Below are 20,714 nucleotides of genomic sequence, written 5' to 3' on the forward strand. Positions count from 1 at the left end.
GGCAGTGGATTAAACAATGGGCTGCCAACCCGAAGGTTGGCCGTACAAACCCACCAGCCGCTCCGCAGGAGAAAGATGAGGCTGTCTGCTGCTGTAAAGGTTCCCAGTCTTGGACCCCCTTTGGGGCAGCTCTGCTCTGTCCTGTAGGCTCACTGGGAGTCGGACTCTATTTGATGGGAGTGAGTTTGATTTCAGGTTTTTATGTAGTGGAAAATGTAACAGTTTCTTTATAGTTGGTTTAAACTTACAACATAAAATGAAATGTCTTATCTGCTAAAAGTTACTCAGTTCTTTTATTGTTTTGGAATACCATGTTCGTCCACTGCACAGCTATTCTTTAACAGCCAACCTCTGTATCATAATGGTTTATTAGTGCCTCATAAATGCTTTCACGTATTGTCTCTTTCTCATTCCATGTCACTACTATATTCTAACATTAGCTGCATTTTCAGGCAAAGGAGAGTTTTTGGAGGAGTGGGAAGGGCACATAGATTCTGTTAAAATCAGGGAAGTTCCACAACATGGTGGGGAAATCCTCTCTGACTGGGGTTGTGTAGACTGCAGATAGGGGACTACTGGTCTGGTGGGAATGGATGGCTATTATATAAGCCCACAAAAAATACAACAGAGATACAGTAGAATAGTCTGGTGTCAGGAAACAGAGGGCTGTTTCAATGTAGAAGTGCATCTTGAGTTCTACAAGCAGAGGGCTGGCTCCTCATAGCCCATGTCCAGAGAGAGACTGCTATTGAGAAGGAGCCCAAAGGGAGGGCACGGAACAATCCAAACATTCCACAAGTATGAGTAGATCTCCCCGAGGTGACTCTCAGGAAATCACACGTGTGCCTTGGGGTCATTCTCACTACTTTATATTAAGGCAATCACTAGGCTCTCTTGTTATGCTGCCCTGTCATCTTTTAAAATTCCACCAGTGTTGAGAAATGCATGATAAATACTCTTGAAAAAACAAACAATAGTGAAGAATAGCAAAGACTTCAAGGAGGTAGCAGGCGAGGTATTGGATGCCAAAATAAGTGGAGACCATAGCATCCGAACTACAGAAAGACCCATGCAGTGAGTTTGTCTCCTGCTGATTGCAGCCCTCGTTTCCTCTCGAGAGGATCTGTGTGCTTGCTATTCCTGGCCTGGAAGAAACTCTAATTCAGCACATTTGTGTTTTCAGCTCATTTTTCAGAAGCCTCAGACATAAGTTCTACATTCAGCTGCAGTAATTTGCGCATTCTGAGAATGTGATGCCTAGAACCAGTGGGGTTTTTATGTTCTACTCTCTCATCATCTAGTCTTTAAAGCATCTTTTATCAACTTACCCTTGTGGTTCCTTGCATTAATCCACCTCCAGTTCTTTGTAGAAATGGAGGTGTCATGAGATGAACATGCACTTAGCATAATGGCATGGCTGTGTGGTTATCCTTCAGCGTTCCACAGGCGCCGCTCAGGTCACTTCCATTTTGTAAAACATTCCCCTCTTTCTCCTTCAAGGTCAAGGCTCATGGTTTGTTGTAATTATTTTCGTTCGTTTGAACGTCTTGCACAGGAGTGGTACAAATGTGTGTTGCTTGAGTTCCACAGCCCCCATCTTCAATTGGTGTGAGTTTCTCCAGAACAGAGTGTTCTTGTTTCCAAAGCAGTCATCAGCTTGGAAAGCAAGTATTGCTTATCTTGTTCACAGTGTTAGAGGCAGATTCCATGTATGAAGTCTGTTACTCCAATATATATAGAAAACCAACTGAATTCAAGGTTCCCTTCTCAGTGTGGGATAAAGCAGTCCAGTGAGATCTCTGCTCAGTGGCAAGCCCATCCTTATATGTGAGTAGTTATGGGAGAGCATAGAATGACAAGGAAAATGTGAAAAGCGATATAAGATTAGTGTAGGTAATAATAATGACTAGAAAAAATAAAGCATTGATATGATGGTGTGTGTGGGTAGTGGTGGGATTGTGGAAGATGGAGTTCTTTCAAGAAAAACAAATTATGTGTGTGTATCTTATTTAATATAGAAATTCATAAAAATAGAGGTATTGACCTATGTACATATATTTATGTGGCAATACACTGAGGTTGTGGGTGGATTTTGGGCTTCTGCTCATGCCCTCCCTCAATGCAAGAGCACTTTGTTCTAACAACCTGTCATTCCATGATACTCTTTCCCAGCACAATTGCTGAAGACAAAATGTGTGCATAAGTAAATGTGAAGAAAGCAGATGGTGCCTGGCTATCAAAAGATATAGCATCTGGGGTCTTAAAGGCTTGAAGTTAAACAAGCGGCCATCTAGCAGTGAATCAACAAGCCCACATGGAAGAAGCATACCAGCCTGTGGAATCATGAGGTGTTGCCGGGACCAGTTAACAGACATCAGAAGACCTAAAACAAACAACCAACCAACCAACCAACCAACCAACCAACCAACCAACCAACCAACCAACCAATCAATCAACCATATTGTTGACAATGTGGGGGGTTGGACTAGAAACCTAAAGCCCATCTGTAGACAATGGGATATCCCCTAACAGAGGGGTCACAGGGAAGGGATGAGTCAAGCAGGGTGCAGTAAAGGACCAATGAAACACACAATACTCCTTTGGTTCCTTGAGGCTTCCTCACCCCCCACTATCATGACCCTAGTCCTGCCTTTCACTGTGTGCTAGACCGAAGCATGTGCCCAAGTACAGATAAGAGATAAGAGCTCATGATACAGGGAATCCAGGAACAGGAATGGGAGCAGTGATACCAGGAAGGCATGGGGAAGGTGGGGAGAGGAGGAGAGGAAAGGGGTACCAATCACGGATTGACACATAACCGCAACACTCCTCCCGCCCCCAAGGAGGAAAAAAACCAGAATCCGTGGGGGAAAGGAGACAGCGATCAGTATAAGATATGACAATAATAATAATTTATAATTTATCCAGTGACCAGGCGGGTGGTGGGGGGGGTGAGAGGGGAAAGAGGAGCTGACACCAAGGGCTCAACAGCAAGTAAATGTCTAGAAAATAACGTTGGCAACATATGCACAAATGCTCTTGATACACTTGATGTATGGATTGCTACAGGGGCTGTAAGAGCCCTCAAAATATTTAAAAATAAGAGTAAATGGTATCGAGCCTCTTAGGAATGTTTGTGTTATATTCTGTGAGTTGTTTGTTAGGTGCTGTTGAGTCGATTATGTCCCCTGTGTTGTGGCCACTGTGTCAGTCCATCGTGTTTAGGGTCTCCCTCTTCTCCACTGACCCTTTTTACCACGCTTCCACTGACTACCACGCATGATGTTTCCCCCCACAGACTTCTCTCCTGTTCACACGTCCAAAGTGTGTGAGATGAAGTCGTGCTAGCCTCACTTCCAAGGAGCATTCTGGCCATGCTTCTTCTAAGACAGATTTGCTTGTTCTTCTGCAATTCCACAGTACTTTCAATTTTCTTTGCCAACATCGTAATTCAAATGTATCAATTATTCTGCACTCTTCCTTAGTTATTGCTCAACTTTCACCTGGGCATGAGCTGACTGAGAACACCATGGCCTGGGGTCAGGTGTGCTCTAGTCCACAAAGCAACACCCTTGCCCTTCACTACTTTAAAGAAGTTTGTGCAGCACTTTTGCCCAGTGCAATATGTCATTTGATTTCTTGATGGCCAGCCACTTCTAGGGGCATTGACTGTGGATCCAAGCTAAATGAAATCAGTCATGATACCACAATCTCCCCCGCCCCCCTTGTATATCATGATGCTGCTTATTGGTCCAGTTATGAGGATTTTAGTTTTCTTGACAGTTGAGTTGCAATCCATATAGAAAACTTTAGTCTTTGACTTCCATCAGCAAGTGCTTAAAGTCCTTGTTTTTAGCAAGGAAGGGTGTGCCATCTGAGTATTTCAATCCTGATTCTGACTTCTCCATATAGTACAGCTTTTTGGAGCATTTCTTCAATATGTGGCTGAATAAGCATGGTGAAAGCAGACAACCTGGGTGCTCACGGTTTCTGACTTAAACCCCGAAGTATGTCCTTTCTCTGTTCAAATGACTGCCTCTGGGTCTAAGTGTAGGTTCTGCACGAGCACAAGGAAGTGTTCTGGAATTATTAATGTTAGCAAACATAATTCTGAAGATTGAATGCTACAACAATGCAGTTAGCATACACATGAATAATCGCTTTCCTCTCCCCTCCCCACCCAGAAATTAATCACTCATGAGAAGTTTGAAAGTGCCTGTGAGGAACTGAATAACGCATTGCTCCGGGAGCAACAGGCGCAGATGCTGCTGAATGAGCAGGCCCAGCAGCTACAAGAGCTGAACTATCGACTTGAGTTGCACTCCAGTGAGGAGGCTGACAAAAACCAGACTCTTGGAGAGGCTGTGAAGGTAGGAGTGTACCTTGCACAAGACTCAACTTCTTCCCTGCGGGATTCTTTGAGTAAATGATCTTTTTGGACTAGATCCCAAAATGTGAAAAAAAAATTTTGGGGGGTAAGATCTGATAAAGGATAGGTTGAAAGGTGATTATGAAACGTCATTCACAAGCATGCATTGTGACTCAGAGCAACTGCATAGGACAGGGTAAAATTGCCCCTGTGGGTTTCTGAGACTGTAACTGTTTTCAGGAGTAGAAAGCCTCTCTTTTCCTCCACAGAGAGGCTGGTGGTTTGAACTGCTGTCCTTGTGGTTAGCAGCCCAATGCGTAACAAGTACGCTATATACTGATTTATAATTTGTGTGACTTCATAATAGAGCATGACCTTTTCTTGTATATCAAATGCTAGGATTCTGTGATATAATTTTTCCCTCTATTTTAGTATGAGTAATAAATAGTCATTATGGGAAAAATAAGAAACTTTAGGTAAAAAGTTAAATAATTTCAAATTATATCTTTTAATTTAATGTTCTTAGTTGTCATTAAGTTGGTTCGAACTCATCGAAACCCCACGTACTGCACACCATTTTTCTTCTATTTGAGCCCATTGTTGCAGCCACTGGGCCAATCCACCTTGTCAAGGATCTTCCTCTTTTTCTGCTGCCCCTCCACTTTACCAAGCACGATGTCCTTCTTCAGGGACTGGCCTCTCCTGACAACATGTCCAAAGTGTATGAAAAGGTCTCACCGTTCTTACCTCTGAGGAGCATTCTGGCTGTACTTCGAAGACAGATGTGTTTGTTCTTTGACAGTCTACGGTACTGTCAGTATCCTTCTCCAGCGCCATGCTTCAGACACATCGCCCCTTCTTCAGTCTTCCGTACTCAGTGTCCACCTTCTCACATGCATTTTGAGGCAACTGAAAGTACCATGGCTTGGGTCAAGTACCTCTCAGTCCTCAAAGTAAAGTCCTTGCTCTTCAACCCTCTATGTGCAGCAGATTTACCCAATGCAATTCATCGTCTGCTCTCTTGCATTCTGCTTCCATGAGGAGTGATTGTGGAGTCAAGTGAGACAAAATTCTTGACAACTTTAATCTTTTCTCCATTTATCATGATGTTACCTGTTGGTCCAGTTGTGAGGATTTTGATCGTCTTGACACTGAGTTGTAATCCATATTGAAGGCTACAGTCCTTGATATATTCATTAGCAAGCGCTTCAAGCTCTCACTTTCAGCAGACAGGGTTGAGTCATCTGCATATTGTAGGTTGTTTATAAGCCTTCTTCCAACCTTTATGCCACATTCTTTTGCTTTACATCTTCTGTTAAATCTTTCAATCTTTCATGTGTATTTCTTAGATATTATATTTTGGATATATGTAAGTATAAGCAAAGATAAGAGTAATGAAAATACAATAATATTACACATATTATATATTTTAAAGAAATACCGTATCAGGATATTAATAAATATGATTGTGCAGTAATTTTTAGTAACTGATGGACTTCCTTTGTTTGAATGTACTGTAATTAAAAAAATTTAAATTTAGATTGCTTATAGCTTTGTATGTATGTTTTAAGATTTTATTTGATCTTTTCTCTATTATAAGTAATTTTCCCCAACAGTTTTATTGTCAGATAAATTATATCATGCTATTTAATAATTCAGTCACAGAAAGAAGAGTTATACAGTCATCACCACAATCAGTTTTAGAATAATTTCTTCATTCTTATATCATTATTAGTTCCACTTTCCCCATGTCAGACCCCCAAGGAGCTATTAATCCAGTTATTGTTTCTATAGATTTACCTATCTGGATGTTATATACAGAAACACATTAATTAGGAAAAAACCCAAACACCTAACAATAACAAAGTAAAACATAAAAAAGCCTCACTTGAAAAGAAAGTAGAAAACTTGAAAAACTTGAACATATTTAAATGGATCCTGAGGGAGATCAAACGACAGGGCCGTGTCACGTTTCAACCTAGCTGCGCCTGTGAAAGTCCACTTTCAGGACATTCTCCGTGATAGCAAGGCTGCTCACATGGAGCTTAATCAATGTATGCCTTCCTTTCCCTTTCCTTTTTTAAAAATCATTTTATTGGGGGCTCTCACAGCTCTTACAACAATCCCTACATCAATTATACCAAGCGTATTTGTATATATGTCGCCATCATCATTTTCTAAACATTTACTTTCTATTTGAGCCCTTGGTATCAGCTCCTCTTTTTTCTCCCTCCCACCCTCCCACTTTGATAAATTATAAATTATTATTATTTTCACGTCTTACACCGACCGCTGTCTCTGTTCGCCCATGTTTGTTGTTGGTTCTCCCTTGGTGGGGTGTGTGGTGTGGAAGGGGTGGTTGTATGATGATCATTGCGATTGGTTCCCCCTCCTTTTTGAAAAAAAGAAAGAGCTTTAAAGTGGGTCAAAAGGAAGATCAGATGCTGAGATAATTACATTTTAACCTCAACATGTCTGCCATTTTGGACATTACGATGCCCTCTGTCTGATAACTGGCCTAGTCACATCCGTCAGCCACAACCAGAGGGAATCCGCTGCAGGCTTCTTCCATGGGTGGGGCCTGCAAGTGGCTGTCCTCCAGAGCCTGCAAACCAGGGTGCACAGTGTCCGTTCTGAGACCAGTCTCTCCTTTAGATTTGGGTTTTATTATTTACAATCTTTGGATCTCATAGGCTGGTAGGCTTCTTCCATGGGGACTTAAAAGACACCTCCCTTAGGTGTCTGCTTGTGTGAAAACAAGCCCTTAAGAACCAGGCATTATTCTTTCTGATAGACGAGCATCATCTAGTTTCTTCACCACACTTTGCAGTCGCACCCATTTCTTCAGTGATTTCTTCATGAGGGTGAGCATAAAGCAGGGCCATGTCATAAACCCTAATTGTTTTAGACTGGGGCTAGAATTAAGTGCAGGCTCCAAATCCCTTCCACAAAGATGCTTGCTGCTGGGTGAATGTTAGTGATCTGAGTCCACTAGCCGCCCTCTGCAGCAAGATGGAGCAGCCTGTTTCCATTAAAGATTACAGCCTTGGGCGTCTTAGGAGATAGTGCTGCTCTGTCCTGTAAGATTGCTACAACTTGGAATCGAGTTGACAGCAATGAGATTATAAGTAACAACGTGTAGTGAAATCTTTATGCACATAAACTGATTACTGCCTCAGAATAAATTCGTAGAAGAGTAATTACCAGACACAAAGTCACATACATTTAAAAAATGTATGTATTATTATTTGGCCTACAATTTTTCCCCCAATTCTATTTTCTCTTTATATATATGCAACTGCACTTTCCTTCCATAAAATTTATTATTTTAAAAAATCATTCCCAAGTTGATGGATGTGTCATTGAGATGTTAATTTGTATTCCTTTGATTACTAGTCAGACTGAACATTTGAAAAAGTGTATTGGTCACTAAAAGCATTTGACCTTTTTTGTGCTTCATGCCCATTAATAGATCATCGAGGTAACTGTGCGTTGAAAAGCCTGTACCTGTGCCAATCTTGCCTTTTCCTACAGTGGTTTGTGCTTTTGTTTACTTATGGTATCTTCCAGAAGATGGAAACCTGTTCATATTCATTTCTTAAAAATGCCAGCAGCTTAAATATTTTTGTCAGGAGTGGAGAATCGTTTAATGACAACCTCTTAATTAGAACTAGCAGGTGGTAATGCAAAAATGCTCTCTAGTGGGAGACTGCATGGTTCAGTGGAAAAAGCACTGGCCTTGGAGCCAGTGTTTCTGAATTCAAATCCCAGTTCTGTCACTTGGGCACAATACTTAACCTCTATGAGCCTCAGTTTCCTCTCCTGCAAAAATAGAGACGATAATTACGTTGCAGGATTTTGAAAGTGAGAATTAATTAGGAAGCTGCTGTAAAGCAAGTATATGCTTGATAACTATTCTTTTGTGTTTCCCAATAATATGTAAAATAGCTATTTTAAAAAGCTATGTTTTGCACATAACTTCTTATTTTAAAAAAGTTTATCATTTTTTATTCTTGTTAAAAATAAAATAAGATCACTAATAGAAAATAAATAAAATATAGTAAAGACAAGTTATCCCTGACTCATCATATAAAAATAATTATTGTTGACATTGGGGAGGTTTGCTTTTAATAATTTTTCTATACCTAATATCTTTCATAAATTGTAGTTCGGGCTAGATGTTCAGAAGGGCCTTGTATTATAAAACTGGTCCAGCATACTTACCTGGCAGGGGAGATACCATGATCACGAAGGTGGTTTTCCCAGGGCGAGGCTTATCCATTGCACTCTGGATGTGCTGATCCCTGCGATTTCCCCAAATGTGGGAAACTCGACTGCATAATTTGTGGTAGTGGAGGACTGCGTTCGCGCTCTCCCCTGAAAAAAAAAAAACTGGTCCAGCAAGAGCTTGGCTAAGAAGCTTCCTTTAATTCAGCAGTGCATTAATAAAATAATGGAAATCCTAGGGACCAAAGTCTAACAATACTGACAAACCCCAGTGAGTTAAAACCAATGTTAGCACTGTGAACCAATACTGGGGTGCTCTGGGGGCAGATAGCAAAACCAGTGCTGGGAACCTGGAGACAAAGGTTTGGCTTTGGCTGCAGGTCGAGGCTGAATGTGAGACTCCTGCTTTAAGGAAGGGACCCCAGGTCAGTAGTGTTCCATTGTTACTGGTAGAAGCAAATGCAAAATCATTTCTAGAAGCAGTGTTGCTGGATTTTTCCCTGTAGGATACTTCCAGTTTAAGTAAGATCAGCCAAGTAACTGACATATGGCAAGACAGACAAATATTTTCACCTTAAATCTAGTTTACTTGCTAAATTCTCTGATGAACTCTAGTACTTTCACTGAACATTCTATTTTTATATTTTTAAAATCATTTTATTGGGGGCTCATGCAACTCTTATCACAATCCATCCATCCATCCATTGTGTCAAGCACATTTATACACTTGCCACCACTATCATTCTCAAAACATTTTATTTCTACTTGAGCCCTTGGTATCAGCTTCTCATTTTTTCCACACTCTCCCCACTTCCTTTCCCTCACGAACCCTTGACAATTTATCAATTATTATTTTTTTCATGTCTTGCACTGTCTGACATCTCCCTTCACCCACTTTTCTGTTGTCCATCTCCCAGGGAGGGGGTTATATGTAGATAATTTTGATTGGTTTCCCCTTTCTATCCTACCTTCCCTCCATCCTCCTGGTATTGCCACTCTCACCTCTGGTCCTGAGGAGTTCATCTGTCCTGGATTCCCTGGGTTTCCAGTTCCCATCTGTACTAGTGTACATCCTCTGGTCTAGCCAGATTTGTAAGGTAGAACTGGGATCATGTTAGTGGGGCGGTGCAGGGAGGAAACATTTAGGAACTAGAGGAACGTTGTATGTTTCATCGTTGCTACACTGCATCCTGACTGGCTTGTCTCCTCCCCTCAATCCTTCTGTAAAGGATGTCCAGTCCCCTACAGATCGGTTTTGGGTCCCCACCCCACATTCCCCCTCATTCACAATGATATGATTTTTTGTGCTTTGATGCCGGATACCTGATCCCATTGACACCTCATGATCACACAGGTTAGTGTGCTTCTTCCACATGGGCTTTGTTACTTCTCAGCTAGATGGCCGTTTGATTACCTTCAAGCCTTTAAGACCCCAGGTGCTATATCTTTTGATAGCCGGGCACCATCAGCTTTCTTCACTACATTTGCTTATGCACTTGCTTTGTCTTCAGCAATTGTGTTGGGAAGGTGAGCATCATGGAACATAGATAGCCATATTATTTGTTCTATTCAATAGTTTTGTTTTCCTTTCCAAATCATATTACTCTCATTTTATTTCTGTTTTATGGCACTGGCGAGTAGAGGTGGAGATGGTAGACATTTTTATCTTGTTCTGAATCTTAAACATAATCCATCTAGTGTTTCTCTATTAATAATAAGGGAGTTTGGTATAGAGTTTTAGTCAATAATCTTCATCAGACTAAATAAGACTGATGTTCCTGGATTACTATGATGTTTGTGTCTGTGTGTGTTGTTTATGTTTACTTATTTAATCATGAATGGAAGTTGGATATTGTCAAATGCATTTTATGCTTTTATTGCGATGGTCCTATGATTTCTCTCCCTTTTTATTATTTTGCTAGTGTGTTGAATTACAGCAGGGACTAACTGTCATTTAGCATCTGTGTTTGTATGACTTTTAAGATAAGAATGTTTTCACATTTTTAAAAGTTTGAAACCCATGCATCATCCTCCAGAGAAGAAAATGTTACCGTGAAACTATATGTGGCCTACCATTTCCAAAACCTTTACTACCCAATCTTTCTCCTTGAATGTTATTATTTGGATTAAAAAAAATCAAACCAGCCTTGCCTTATTGAAATAAATTAGCAGTTAGCTGTGATGCTTTATTTCGGGTTGTACTGCCCCACACCATTTGTTAATGCTTCATTTAGGACCCAACTATTAAAACCTCACCATAGACTTGTTCCTAGCATTTCATTATTATCCTTTTAATGTGTGTAGGTTCTGTCATGATCACCCCTTTCAGTTTGTGCAGTACTGGTATCTGTGGTCTTCCGCTCATCTGCATTAGTGTTGTCTTCGAAACAGAACAGGTTTCACATGTTAAATGATCCTATTTGTTTTTTATGATTTCATTTCCATTGTAATCTTTGTTTTACCATTTTCCCCACTGAATTTTGGCCTTTTCTTACTCTTCTTTTTCTAGCTCCTTAGCGGTGGCGCCAGGCCTCCCTAGTCCTTTACTAGATGAGTGATTAGCAAACAGCAGCCACACTGCATTTTAGGTAGCTTTGCTTTATTGAACTTTGTAGGTATGTTTTTAAACAAATGTAGTGTTTGTGGCAACCCCACCTTGAGCAAGTCTGTGGACACCAGTTTTCCAATAGCATGTGCTCACTTCATGTCTCTGTGTCACATTTGGGAATTCTCACAATATTTCAAGCTTATTTGTTGTTATTGTATCTATTATGATGATCGTGATCTTTGATGTAAACATTCGAGTGGCGTAGGGGTGCCATGAGTATGCTCATACGAGCCTGTGTGTTCTGACTGCTCCAAAACGGATCAGCCCCTCCTCTGTCTCGCCCCCTTTCCCCAAGCCTCCCTATTCCCTGAGACACAACTCTAATGAAAACAGGCCATTTAATAACCCTGCATTTGAATTATAAATTAATTTAGATTACTGCTCTGGCAAAGAATGTTGATAATACCAGGGTCTGCCAAAAGAAGAAACAAATCTGTCTTGGAGGAAGTACGGCCAGAGTACTCCTTGGAGGCAAGGTTAACAAGACTTTGTCTCATATACTTTGGACACGTTGTCAGGAGAGTTCAGTCCCTGGAAAAAGACATCATGCTTGTAAGAGGCACAGCAAGAAAGAGGAAGATCTTCAAAGAGCTGGGTTGCTACGGTGGTTGCATTGATGAGCTCAAACATAAGAACAGTAGTGCAGCTGGTACCAGACAGATTGTCACAGGGGTCAGAATTCTATGACACCTCAGACAACAGCCCTGCAATGGCCTCGGAATGTTCACATGGAAGGAAGAGTCAACTGCCGTGGCAAACTTCCTGATCTCATGTAAAGAAATTGCCACACCATCTCTGTCTTTCAGCAATTACTACCCATCAACATCGAGGTGGCCCAGCCACCAGCACAAAGATTACAGCTTGCTGAAGGTTTACATGGTGGCAAGCATTTTTAATGACAAAAATTTCTAAATTAAGATATGTACCTTTTTAAGGACATACTGCTATTACATATTTAATTAGCATAAGTTCCCAAGCTTATTTGGCCTACCATCCTGTGTGTGTGTGGGGGAAATGCTGTCCCCCACAACTAATCACGGGTTCAGTAAGTGCAATTGTATGGTTAAGATAATAAAGTCATAGAGAGCATAAGTGATAGAAGAAAGAGTCATAAATAAGTCAGATACATTTCATGGGAGCATGCTCACCTCTTGGATGGCCGTGATCTTACCAGCCAGGTCCAGGCACAGCATGGGCTGAGAGGGCTGAAGGTGAGGTGGGACGGAGACCCAGAGAGAGCCAGCTGGCTGGAGACCCCGTTTATTGCTAACCAAGGGTTATATCTACTGAGGGGTTGTTACAGGTAACCACACGTCACAAGAAGGGGCAGTACAATTGGCATACAAGCAATAGGAGGGGAGTATAACAGGTGTAACAGGAAGGGGATGAGCTTGGGGTGTACACATGATAGGAAGGGGAGGGACTATAGGTAAACATGTGACAAGAAGGGCAGATCCTAGATTCATGATGGCAGCTTAACCTTGGTCACCCTTGGGTGGGCTTGACCTCTCTGGGGTCTCCTACAAGGAAACAGTCAACTACTATCCTTATCAGAAGGGAGTGGGTCCTACTTGTTGTAGAATAAGCAGGGTGTCCCCTTGCTCTGGATGGCTGATGACCCTTTGGGAGAATCACCCCTGACCTACTTCTGTTGACCTCCAAGGGTGTAGTCATTTACCACGTGTAGTAAGCAGCTAAGTTTGGGATATATTTGGGGGAGACAACTTGGGAGAAATCTTTGTTGCCCACACCATCCTCTTTTCAGGGAAAAAAATACACACACACACACACACACACACAAATACACACACACATAGTGTTACCCTGGCAATAAAAACTTGTGTATCGTGGTAAAGTGTAGGCGTCTGCTCTTGCAGCCCACTGGATCATTCCAGCGCACCCTCGGGGGTGGTAATTAATGCCCACTGTGGGAAAGGCTAGATTACAGTAGAGTGAAAGCATTTTTATATGCACTGAGGAACTCCCCAACTTCTGACTCTCTTTATGGAGATAATTTGTGTTATTGTGTTGTGTCAGAGGGTCAAAGGTAACTTGTGTCTGTTCACATGAGAAGTTCCACTGGAATGAGGCCAAGCCCCTCTATGTATTTCCCATGGCTGCTTTTGTACTCCTGTGGCAGAGGGGTGTGATGATTTCAGACTGCGTGGCTTACAGCACCTAAAATATTTACTACCTGATCCTTTACAGGTATTGAGTGTTTTCTAGAAGTTTAAAAAGAACAACAGCACTCCACCACTAGGTATTCTGCATGTCATATTTTTTAGGGGTTGCCCTCGTGTTTGCAATCTTCTTTAACCTATTACTATCTATTTCCAAATAATAGTACAGCACACAATGGATGTTGTAGAAACCTTGCAGTAATGTACTTTCTTTTCTTCCTTCAATTCTCTTTGCTGTTTTGGTAATCATTTTACGTGTTCTCTAACATATTATAAACTCTACAATACATTGTTGTTATTTTTGTTTCACATGATAAATTCAGTTTTAAATTGGTTTAAAGAAATTTAAATCCCAAAGCACGGTCTTTTATCATTACCCACATACATTGTGGTTTTTTTTTTTTTTTGGGTAACCTTCTTTCTTGCTTTACTTGGGCATCAATTTTCATCCAGTATCATCACCTTTTCCTTGCAGCCTTTCCTTGAACATTGTTACAGTCCAAGTCTTTGTTTTTTAAAGATGTTCAGTATAAATATCTAGGTTGACAGTTTTTCTCTGAGCACATTAAAAATATTGTTTCTTTTCCTTCTGTCTTGCATAATATCTGCTGTGAAATGTGTATTGGCCTTAGGTTTGTTTCTCTGAATATAACGATACCCTTGCCGCCCCACCCCCTGCCCGCCTGCTGCCCCTGACTGCTTTCAGATTCTATGTGCACATCTTGGCCTCAGCAAGCTCGCAGCTGGATGGGACCCAAAAGTGTTGTGTGAAGACTGGCTAGCTAAAGGGCTCATCTTTACATCAGTCCTTTTGAGTCTTTTGAGCAAGATCAAAGCTAGTGAAGATAATTTTATGGTTTATAGAATGAATCATAACTGGGACAAGCCTTAGCAATACGAGTCAGATCAAAGTCCAATCAATTTCTGGGTGGGGCTGGCCTAGTTAAATTCAAGGTAGGGAGATCAGCTCAGAAGGTAAGGACAACTGTTTTTTGTGATTCCAAAGGGGCCCTCTTAAAAAACTTCTCAAAGGGGTGAACAAGCAGCCATCTAGCTCAGAAGCAAAAAAGCCCACATGGAAGAAGCACACCAGCCAGTGCGATCACAAGGTGCCCAAGGGACCAGGTATAAGGAATCATGCAAAAAAAAAAAGAATATATGTATGTGTGTATATATATGTATGTATGTGTATATATGTGTGTGTGTATATATATTTTATATATATATACCATATTGAATGAAGGGGGAAGTGCAGAGTGGAGACCCAAGGCCCAAGTGTCAGCCACTGGAGATCCCCTCATAGAGGGGTTTAGGAGAGGAGATGGGTCACTCAGCGTACGAGGTAGTACCGATGAAGAACACAGCTTTCCTGTAGATCCTGGATGCTTCCTCCCCCCAACTACCATGATCCGAATTCTACCTTGCAGGGCTGGATAGGGCAGAGGTTGTACACTGGTACATATGAGGGCTAGAGGCACAGGGAATCCAGGGTGGATGATACCTTCAGGACCAAGGGTGTGAGGGGCGATGCTGGGAGAGTGTAGGGTGAGTGGGTTGGAAAGGGGGAACTGATTACAAGGATCCACATGTGACCTACTCCCTGGGAGAGAGACGGCAGAGAAGGGGGGAAGGGAGACTCCGGATAGGGCAAGATATGACGAAATAACGATGTATAAATTACCAAGAGCACATGAGGGAGGGGGAGCGGGGAGGGAGGGGGAATAAAAAGAGGACCTGATGTAAAGGGCTTAAGTGGAGAGCAAATGCTTTGAGAATGATTGGGGCAGGGAATGTATGGATGTGCTTTATACAATTGATGTATGTATATGTATGGATTGTGATAAGAGTTGTATGAGTCCCTAATAAAATGTAAAAAAAGAAAAGGAAAAAAAAAAGAAAAGAAAACGATTAGGGCAAAAAATGTACAGATGTGCTTTATACAATTGATGTATGTATATGTATGGATTGTGATAAGAGTTGTATGAGCCCCTAATAAAACGTTTGAAAAAAAACCTTCTCAAAGGACATGGTATGATCACTGGGGCTTATTAGGAAGATGTTTTAAGAAAAATAGAAAACTGCATTGGTGAGAACAGGCCAGGAAAAGTTGGGTCAGGGAATTTTTTCCCCCCATTCCAACAGTGAACCAGCTCATTCTTTGAGGATAGCAAGGCCTGCCCCACAAGCATGCCTTTGTCCCATCTACGCTGTGGCCCTGATCTTGCCTTTTAGTAGGCACACAAGTTGAGTCCCTTGAGGATGCCCAAACTGCTGTTTTGCTGTGGTGTAAAGCAGGAGACCCAGAATCCTTCAGCAATGACTTAGAAAGATGGAAGCACCTTTACAAGATGGAATGCCTACCAAAGTGTACAAACCTGGACGGAGGGTATGTCAAGAAACAATAGCTTTACACTGGCTTTTGTAGCAATACTTTTTGAGTCACCCATGTATCGAGCATATGTCCATATTTACTTGAGAAATACTAATAATGGTTATATCTTGGTGAGAATAGGATCACCTACAAATTGTTTTTTTCTATGTGCCTGTGTGTGTGCTTACAATGGGATATTTAATTGGACATAGAAATGTAATTAAATCCATATACATTTTATTTATTTATTTATTTATATTATATACATTTTAAAGACTAAATTAATTGAACTCTATGATTCAAAATATTTTAAGTAATTTAAAAAAATATCTAATCAAAGACTAGTAGAAGTTAAGAAACAAGATAATTCTAATCTCACATACATTGAAACAAATCTAAACATGTAAAAGGCATTTTAAAATTATATATGAGATCATGTATTTTTAAAATGGAAATTATCCTATGATAATAAGTGGAACAAAGTAATTATTTTAGTACATTTTCCTGTTGTTCAATCTACCAAAAATGAGAATACTTTTTATGAATCATCTATCTCCTAGCTTGAATCTTGTCTTTTAAATGATTATTTTTAGAAAGTGATCGGAGAGCTGTTATTTTCTTAAATCTGTTTTCTCTGACCTTGAAATATAATTGACTCCCCACTAGGTCTCAATGGTATAAGCCAGTAGGAAGATAAAAATATATGAGATTAAAATAAAAGATGATAAGAGTTTTAAATTAAGTAATGACGTTAATAATCCTACTTTATGAAAATGGGTTATATGATAGATGTTAATTATTAACATAACCATGGCTTATCAACTAAAAAAGTCTACTTTTTAAAAGAACAAGATCTATAAGGTTATTTTGCTTAAAAGTTTACTAAGGAAAATGTGATTGTATTCAAAATTAGTTAAATAAATGACTTCATGCAACATTTACATTTTATACCTCTCAGTTTAGAAAATAATATTTTAAGGACAATCGGAAAGTTTAGATATAGCAAAAAGAATCTAAACATCCATAAAGTGTAACTCCTTGCATAGTTACTACACTGGCGCCAAATTGTCTTGGTAAAATATTCTATTTGAAATTTGAAAAAGATATTTTTTTCTTATTACATAATTCTTTCCTATTCTCATTCTCAACATAATTAAATTTGGGGAATGGAAACCAATAAAGCTCAGAGTTTTGGTCTTATACAAATTGAAATATGGGAAGAAGGCAAGGAGTGATGCGGGAGACCAGAAGAGACGTTCTTCTTCGGGGACCCGAGAGGGAAAGTGGGGTCACAGAAGTTCACAGATGGTAGGAAGCAGTGATTAAAAAGGACAATTGGATAAAGTCGGTCCAGGATGAGACGAAGGAGTGCCGTGAGAAACTTGGTGTGTACAAGTCTTGGTTTCTTTCCCAAGCTAGATTCTCTTTTAATGTCTGATTTTTTTTTTTGGTAAACTGAAGTATAGAACTGTGATAATTCAGACAAGGTTAAGATTTTGTAGTTTAGTTCCAGAGACTCTGGTATATTTCCATATCAAAATCCCATCAACCGTTTGGATGTAGTTAGCCCTTTATATTCAGTTCAATATTGATTCTCTCCAGTACTTGTCTGTCACTTTGTCAGCCACTCTGGTGGTTTGTGTATTGCTATGATGCTGGGAGCGATGTCACTTGTATTTCAAATGCCAATGTTGTTGTTAGGTCCAATCGAGTGGGTTCTGACCCGTAGCGGCACACAGCAGAACACCATGCTGCCCAGCCCTCTGCCATCCTCACAATTGTTCCCATGCTTGAGCCCACTGTTGCAGCCACGTTGTCAGTCCATCTCCTTGAGGCCCTTCCTCTCCTTTGCTGCTCCTCTACATTGCCCTTCCTCAGGGACTGGTTTCTCCTGACAGCATGCTCAGACATGTAAGTCGCACACTTGTCCTTTTTGCCTCTAAGGAGCATTCTGGCTGCATCTCCTCCATGCAGCTTGGTCTGTCCTTTTAGCAGTCCATGGTACTTTTCAATAGTCTTCTCCAGCAGCGTAATTCAAATACAGTGATTCTTCTTCACGTGCATGTGAGACAATTGGAAACACCATGGCTCGGGGCAGGGATGCTGTAGTCCTCAAAGTAACATCCTTGCTTTTAGGTAATATAGAGAGGTCTTGTGCAGCAGATTGACTGAATGCACGGCATCTTTTGATCTCTTGATTGCTGCTTCCACGAGCATTGATTGTGGATTCAAGTAAGACAACTCTTTGACAACTTCAACCTTTTCTCCAGTTATCATGATGTTACCTACCTCTTGATCCAGTTGTGAGGATTTGGTCTTCTTTATATTGAGTGGTAGTCCTCACTGAAGGTTGCAATCCTTGATCTTCTCCAGCAAATACTTCAAGTCCTCGTCATTTTCAGCAAGCAAGGTTGTGTCATCTGCATATCGCAGGTTGTTAATAAGCCTTCCTCTGATCCTGATACCACATTCTTCTTCATATGAGCCAGCTTCTCTGCTGACTTGCTCGCAAAAAGATTGAATATGTGTCCCGGGAGGACTCAACCTTGTCACGCCTGTCCTGATCTTAAGCCATGCTGTATTCCTTTGTTCTGTTTGTACACCTGCTCATAGGGTCACGCACAGTGACGAGGCGATAGCAGAGCTTCTAGACTAAGAGCAGACTACATGGAAGAAGTAGGGTGTCCGGTCTGGATGACTTAGCCACCGGAAATCTCATAAAGGGCAGCAGAACATTGCTAGAGATAGAATGACTCTTTCGGTCTGAAAGCACTCAAAATATGACCCTCTCTAAGTCGAGTTGATCAAGATGAGAATGGAGTGTTGCTTTCGGGTGAAAAGCCTTCAGGACTTTCATTTGCTAAGGGAACATGACTCCAAAGGAGAGAAAGCAGCTGTAAACATCTGTTAATAATTGGAACTTGGAATGGATGAAGTATGAATTAAAGAAACTTAGAAGTTGTCAAAATGAAATAGACCATTAAGGTAGCAGATGGACATTGGGCCTCCACTCAAGTACTCCCTCAATGCAAGAATACTTTGTTCTATTAGACTGGCATTTCATGATGCTCACCTTCCTGACACGATCGCTGAAGACAAAGTGGTTCCATAAGCAAATGTGGTGAGGAAAGCTGATGGAGCCCAGCTATCAAAAGATATAGAGTCTAGAGTCTTAAAGACTTGAAGATAAACAAGCAGCCATCTAGCTCAGAAGCAACAAAGCCCACATGGAAGAAGCACACCAGCCTGTGTGATCATGAGGTGCTGATGGGATCAGGTATTAGGCATCAAAGAACAAAAAATCATATCATTGTGTGTTCACCTCCCTGATACGATTGCTGAAGACAAATGGATGCATAAGCAAATGTGAAGAAAGCTGATGGTGCCTGGCTATCAAAAGACATAGTGTCTGGGGTCTTAAAGGATTCAAGGTTCAAGGTAAACAAGGGGCCATCTAGCTGAGAAGCAAAAAGCCCACATGGAAGAAGCACGCCAGCCTGTGTGATCACGAGGTATCGAAGGGATGAGATATCAGGCATCAAAGAACAAAAAAAAAATCATATCATTGTGAATGAGGGGGAGTTTGGGGTGGGGACAAAAAGCTCATCTGTAGGCAATTGGACATCCCCTTACAGAAGGGTTGCGGGGAGGAGAAGAGCCAGTCAGGGTGCAGTGTAGCAACAATGAAACATACAACTTTCCTCTAGTTCCTAATGCTTCCTCCCCACCCACTATCATGATCCCAATTCTACCTTACAAATCTGGCTAGACCAGAGGATGTACATTGGTACAGATAGGAACTGGAAACATGGGGAATCAGGACAGATGATCCCCTCAGGACCAGTGGTGAGAGTGGGGTGATACTGAGAGGGTGGAGGGAGGGTGGGTTGGAAAAGGGAAACCGATTACAGGGATCTACATATAACTTCCTCCCTGGGGGATGGACAACAGTAAATTGGGTGAAGGGAGATGTTAGACAATGTAAGATATGACAAAATAATAATTTATAAATTATCAAGGGTTCATGAGGGAGGGGGGAGTGGAAAAAATAAGGAACTGATGCCAGAGGCTTACGTGGAGAGCAAATATTTGAGAATGATGAGGGTAACGAATGTGCAAATGTGCTTTACACAATTGATGTATGTATGGATTGTGATAAGAGTTGTATGAGCCCCCAATAAAATGATCAGAAAATTTAAATGGACCACATAATGATTGATATCCTAGGCATTAGTGAGCTGAAATGGACTGGGATTGCTATTTTGAATCAGATAATCATTTCGTTTGCTATGTCAGAAATGACACGATTACGGGGAATGATGTGTATTCGTCAAAAAGGACATTTAAGATCTCTCTTAAAGTATAGTGCTGTCTGTGGTAGGATAATGTCTATCTACATACAAAGAAATCCAGTCAATATGAATATTATTCTAATTTATGTTCCATGCACAAAAGTTAGTGAGGAAGGAATTGAAGAAACTACCAACATCTTCAGTTGGAAACAGATCAAACTGGAAATCAAGATGCATTGATACTTATTGGGGATTGACATGCAAAAATTAGAAACAAGAAGAAACAGTAGTTGGAAAATGTGGCCTTGGGGGTAGGAACGAAGCTGGAGAGCATATGAGAGAATTTTGCAAGACCAAATGGCTTCTTCATGGCAAATACCTTTTTTCAGTAACACAGAAAGTGACTATGCACTTGGACTTCTGATGGGAATATACAGACATCAGATTCACTACGTCTATGGGAAAAGACAATGGAGAAACTCAATTTCATCAGCTTAATAGGCCAGGAACTAACTGTGGAACAGACCATCAGTTACTCATATGTAAGTTCAGGTTGAAACTGAAGGAAATGAAAATAAGTCCATGAGAGTCAAAATACAATCCTGAATCTATCCTCCAGGATTACATTTACAGGAAGTTGCTGGAGGTTCAGGGTGGATTCAAAGTG

The 20,714-nt window shown here is 40.8% G+C and overlaps 1 protein-coding gene and 1 non-coding gene across 2 annotated transcripts in view; both read left to right on the top strand.

Annotated features, from left to right (window-relative positions):
• Positions 1 to 20,714, top strand: part of CCDC171 (coiled-coil domain containing 171) — a 292,925-nt gene that overhangs the window by 146,134 nt on the left and 126,077 nt on the right. Inside the window, exon 22 of the mRNA XM_075559944.1 lies at positions 4,185 to 4,370. Coding sequence (XP_075416059.1) covers positions 4,185 to 4,370 — 186 coding nt within the window. The remainder of the gene's footprint in view (positions 1 to 4,184; positions 4,371 to 20,714) is intronic.
• On the top strand, positions 8,586 to 8,749 carry LOC142460499 (U1 spliceosomal RNA). Its single transcript, XR_012786692.1, has one exon. It is a non-coding gene; the product is annotated as a U1 spliceosomal RNA (small nuclear RNA).

Source organism: Tenrec ecaudatus, chromosome 10, assembly GCF_050624435.1.
Source record: "Tenrec ecaudatus isolate mTenEca1 chromosome 10, mTenEca1.hap1, whole genome shotgun sequence".
Lineage (NCBI taxonomy): Eukaryota > Metazoa > Chordata > Mammalia > Afrosoricida > Tenrecidae > Tenrec > Tenrec ecaudatus.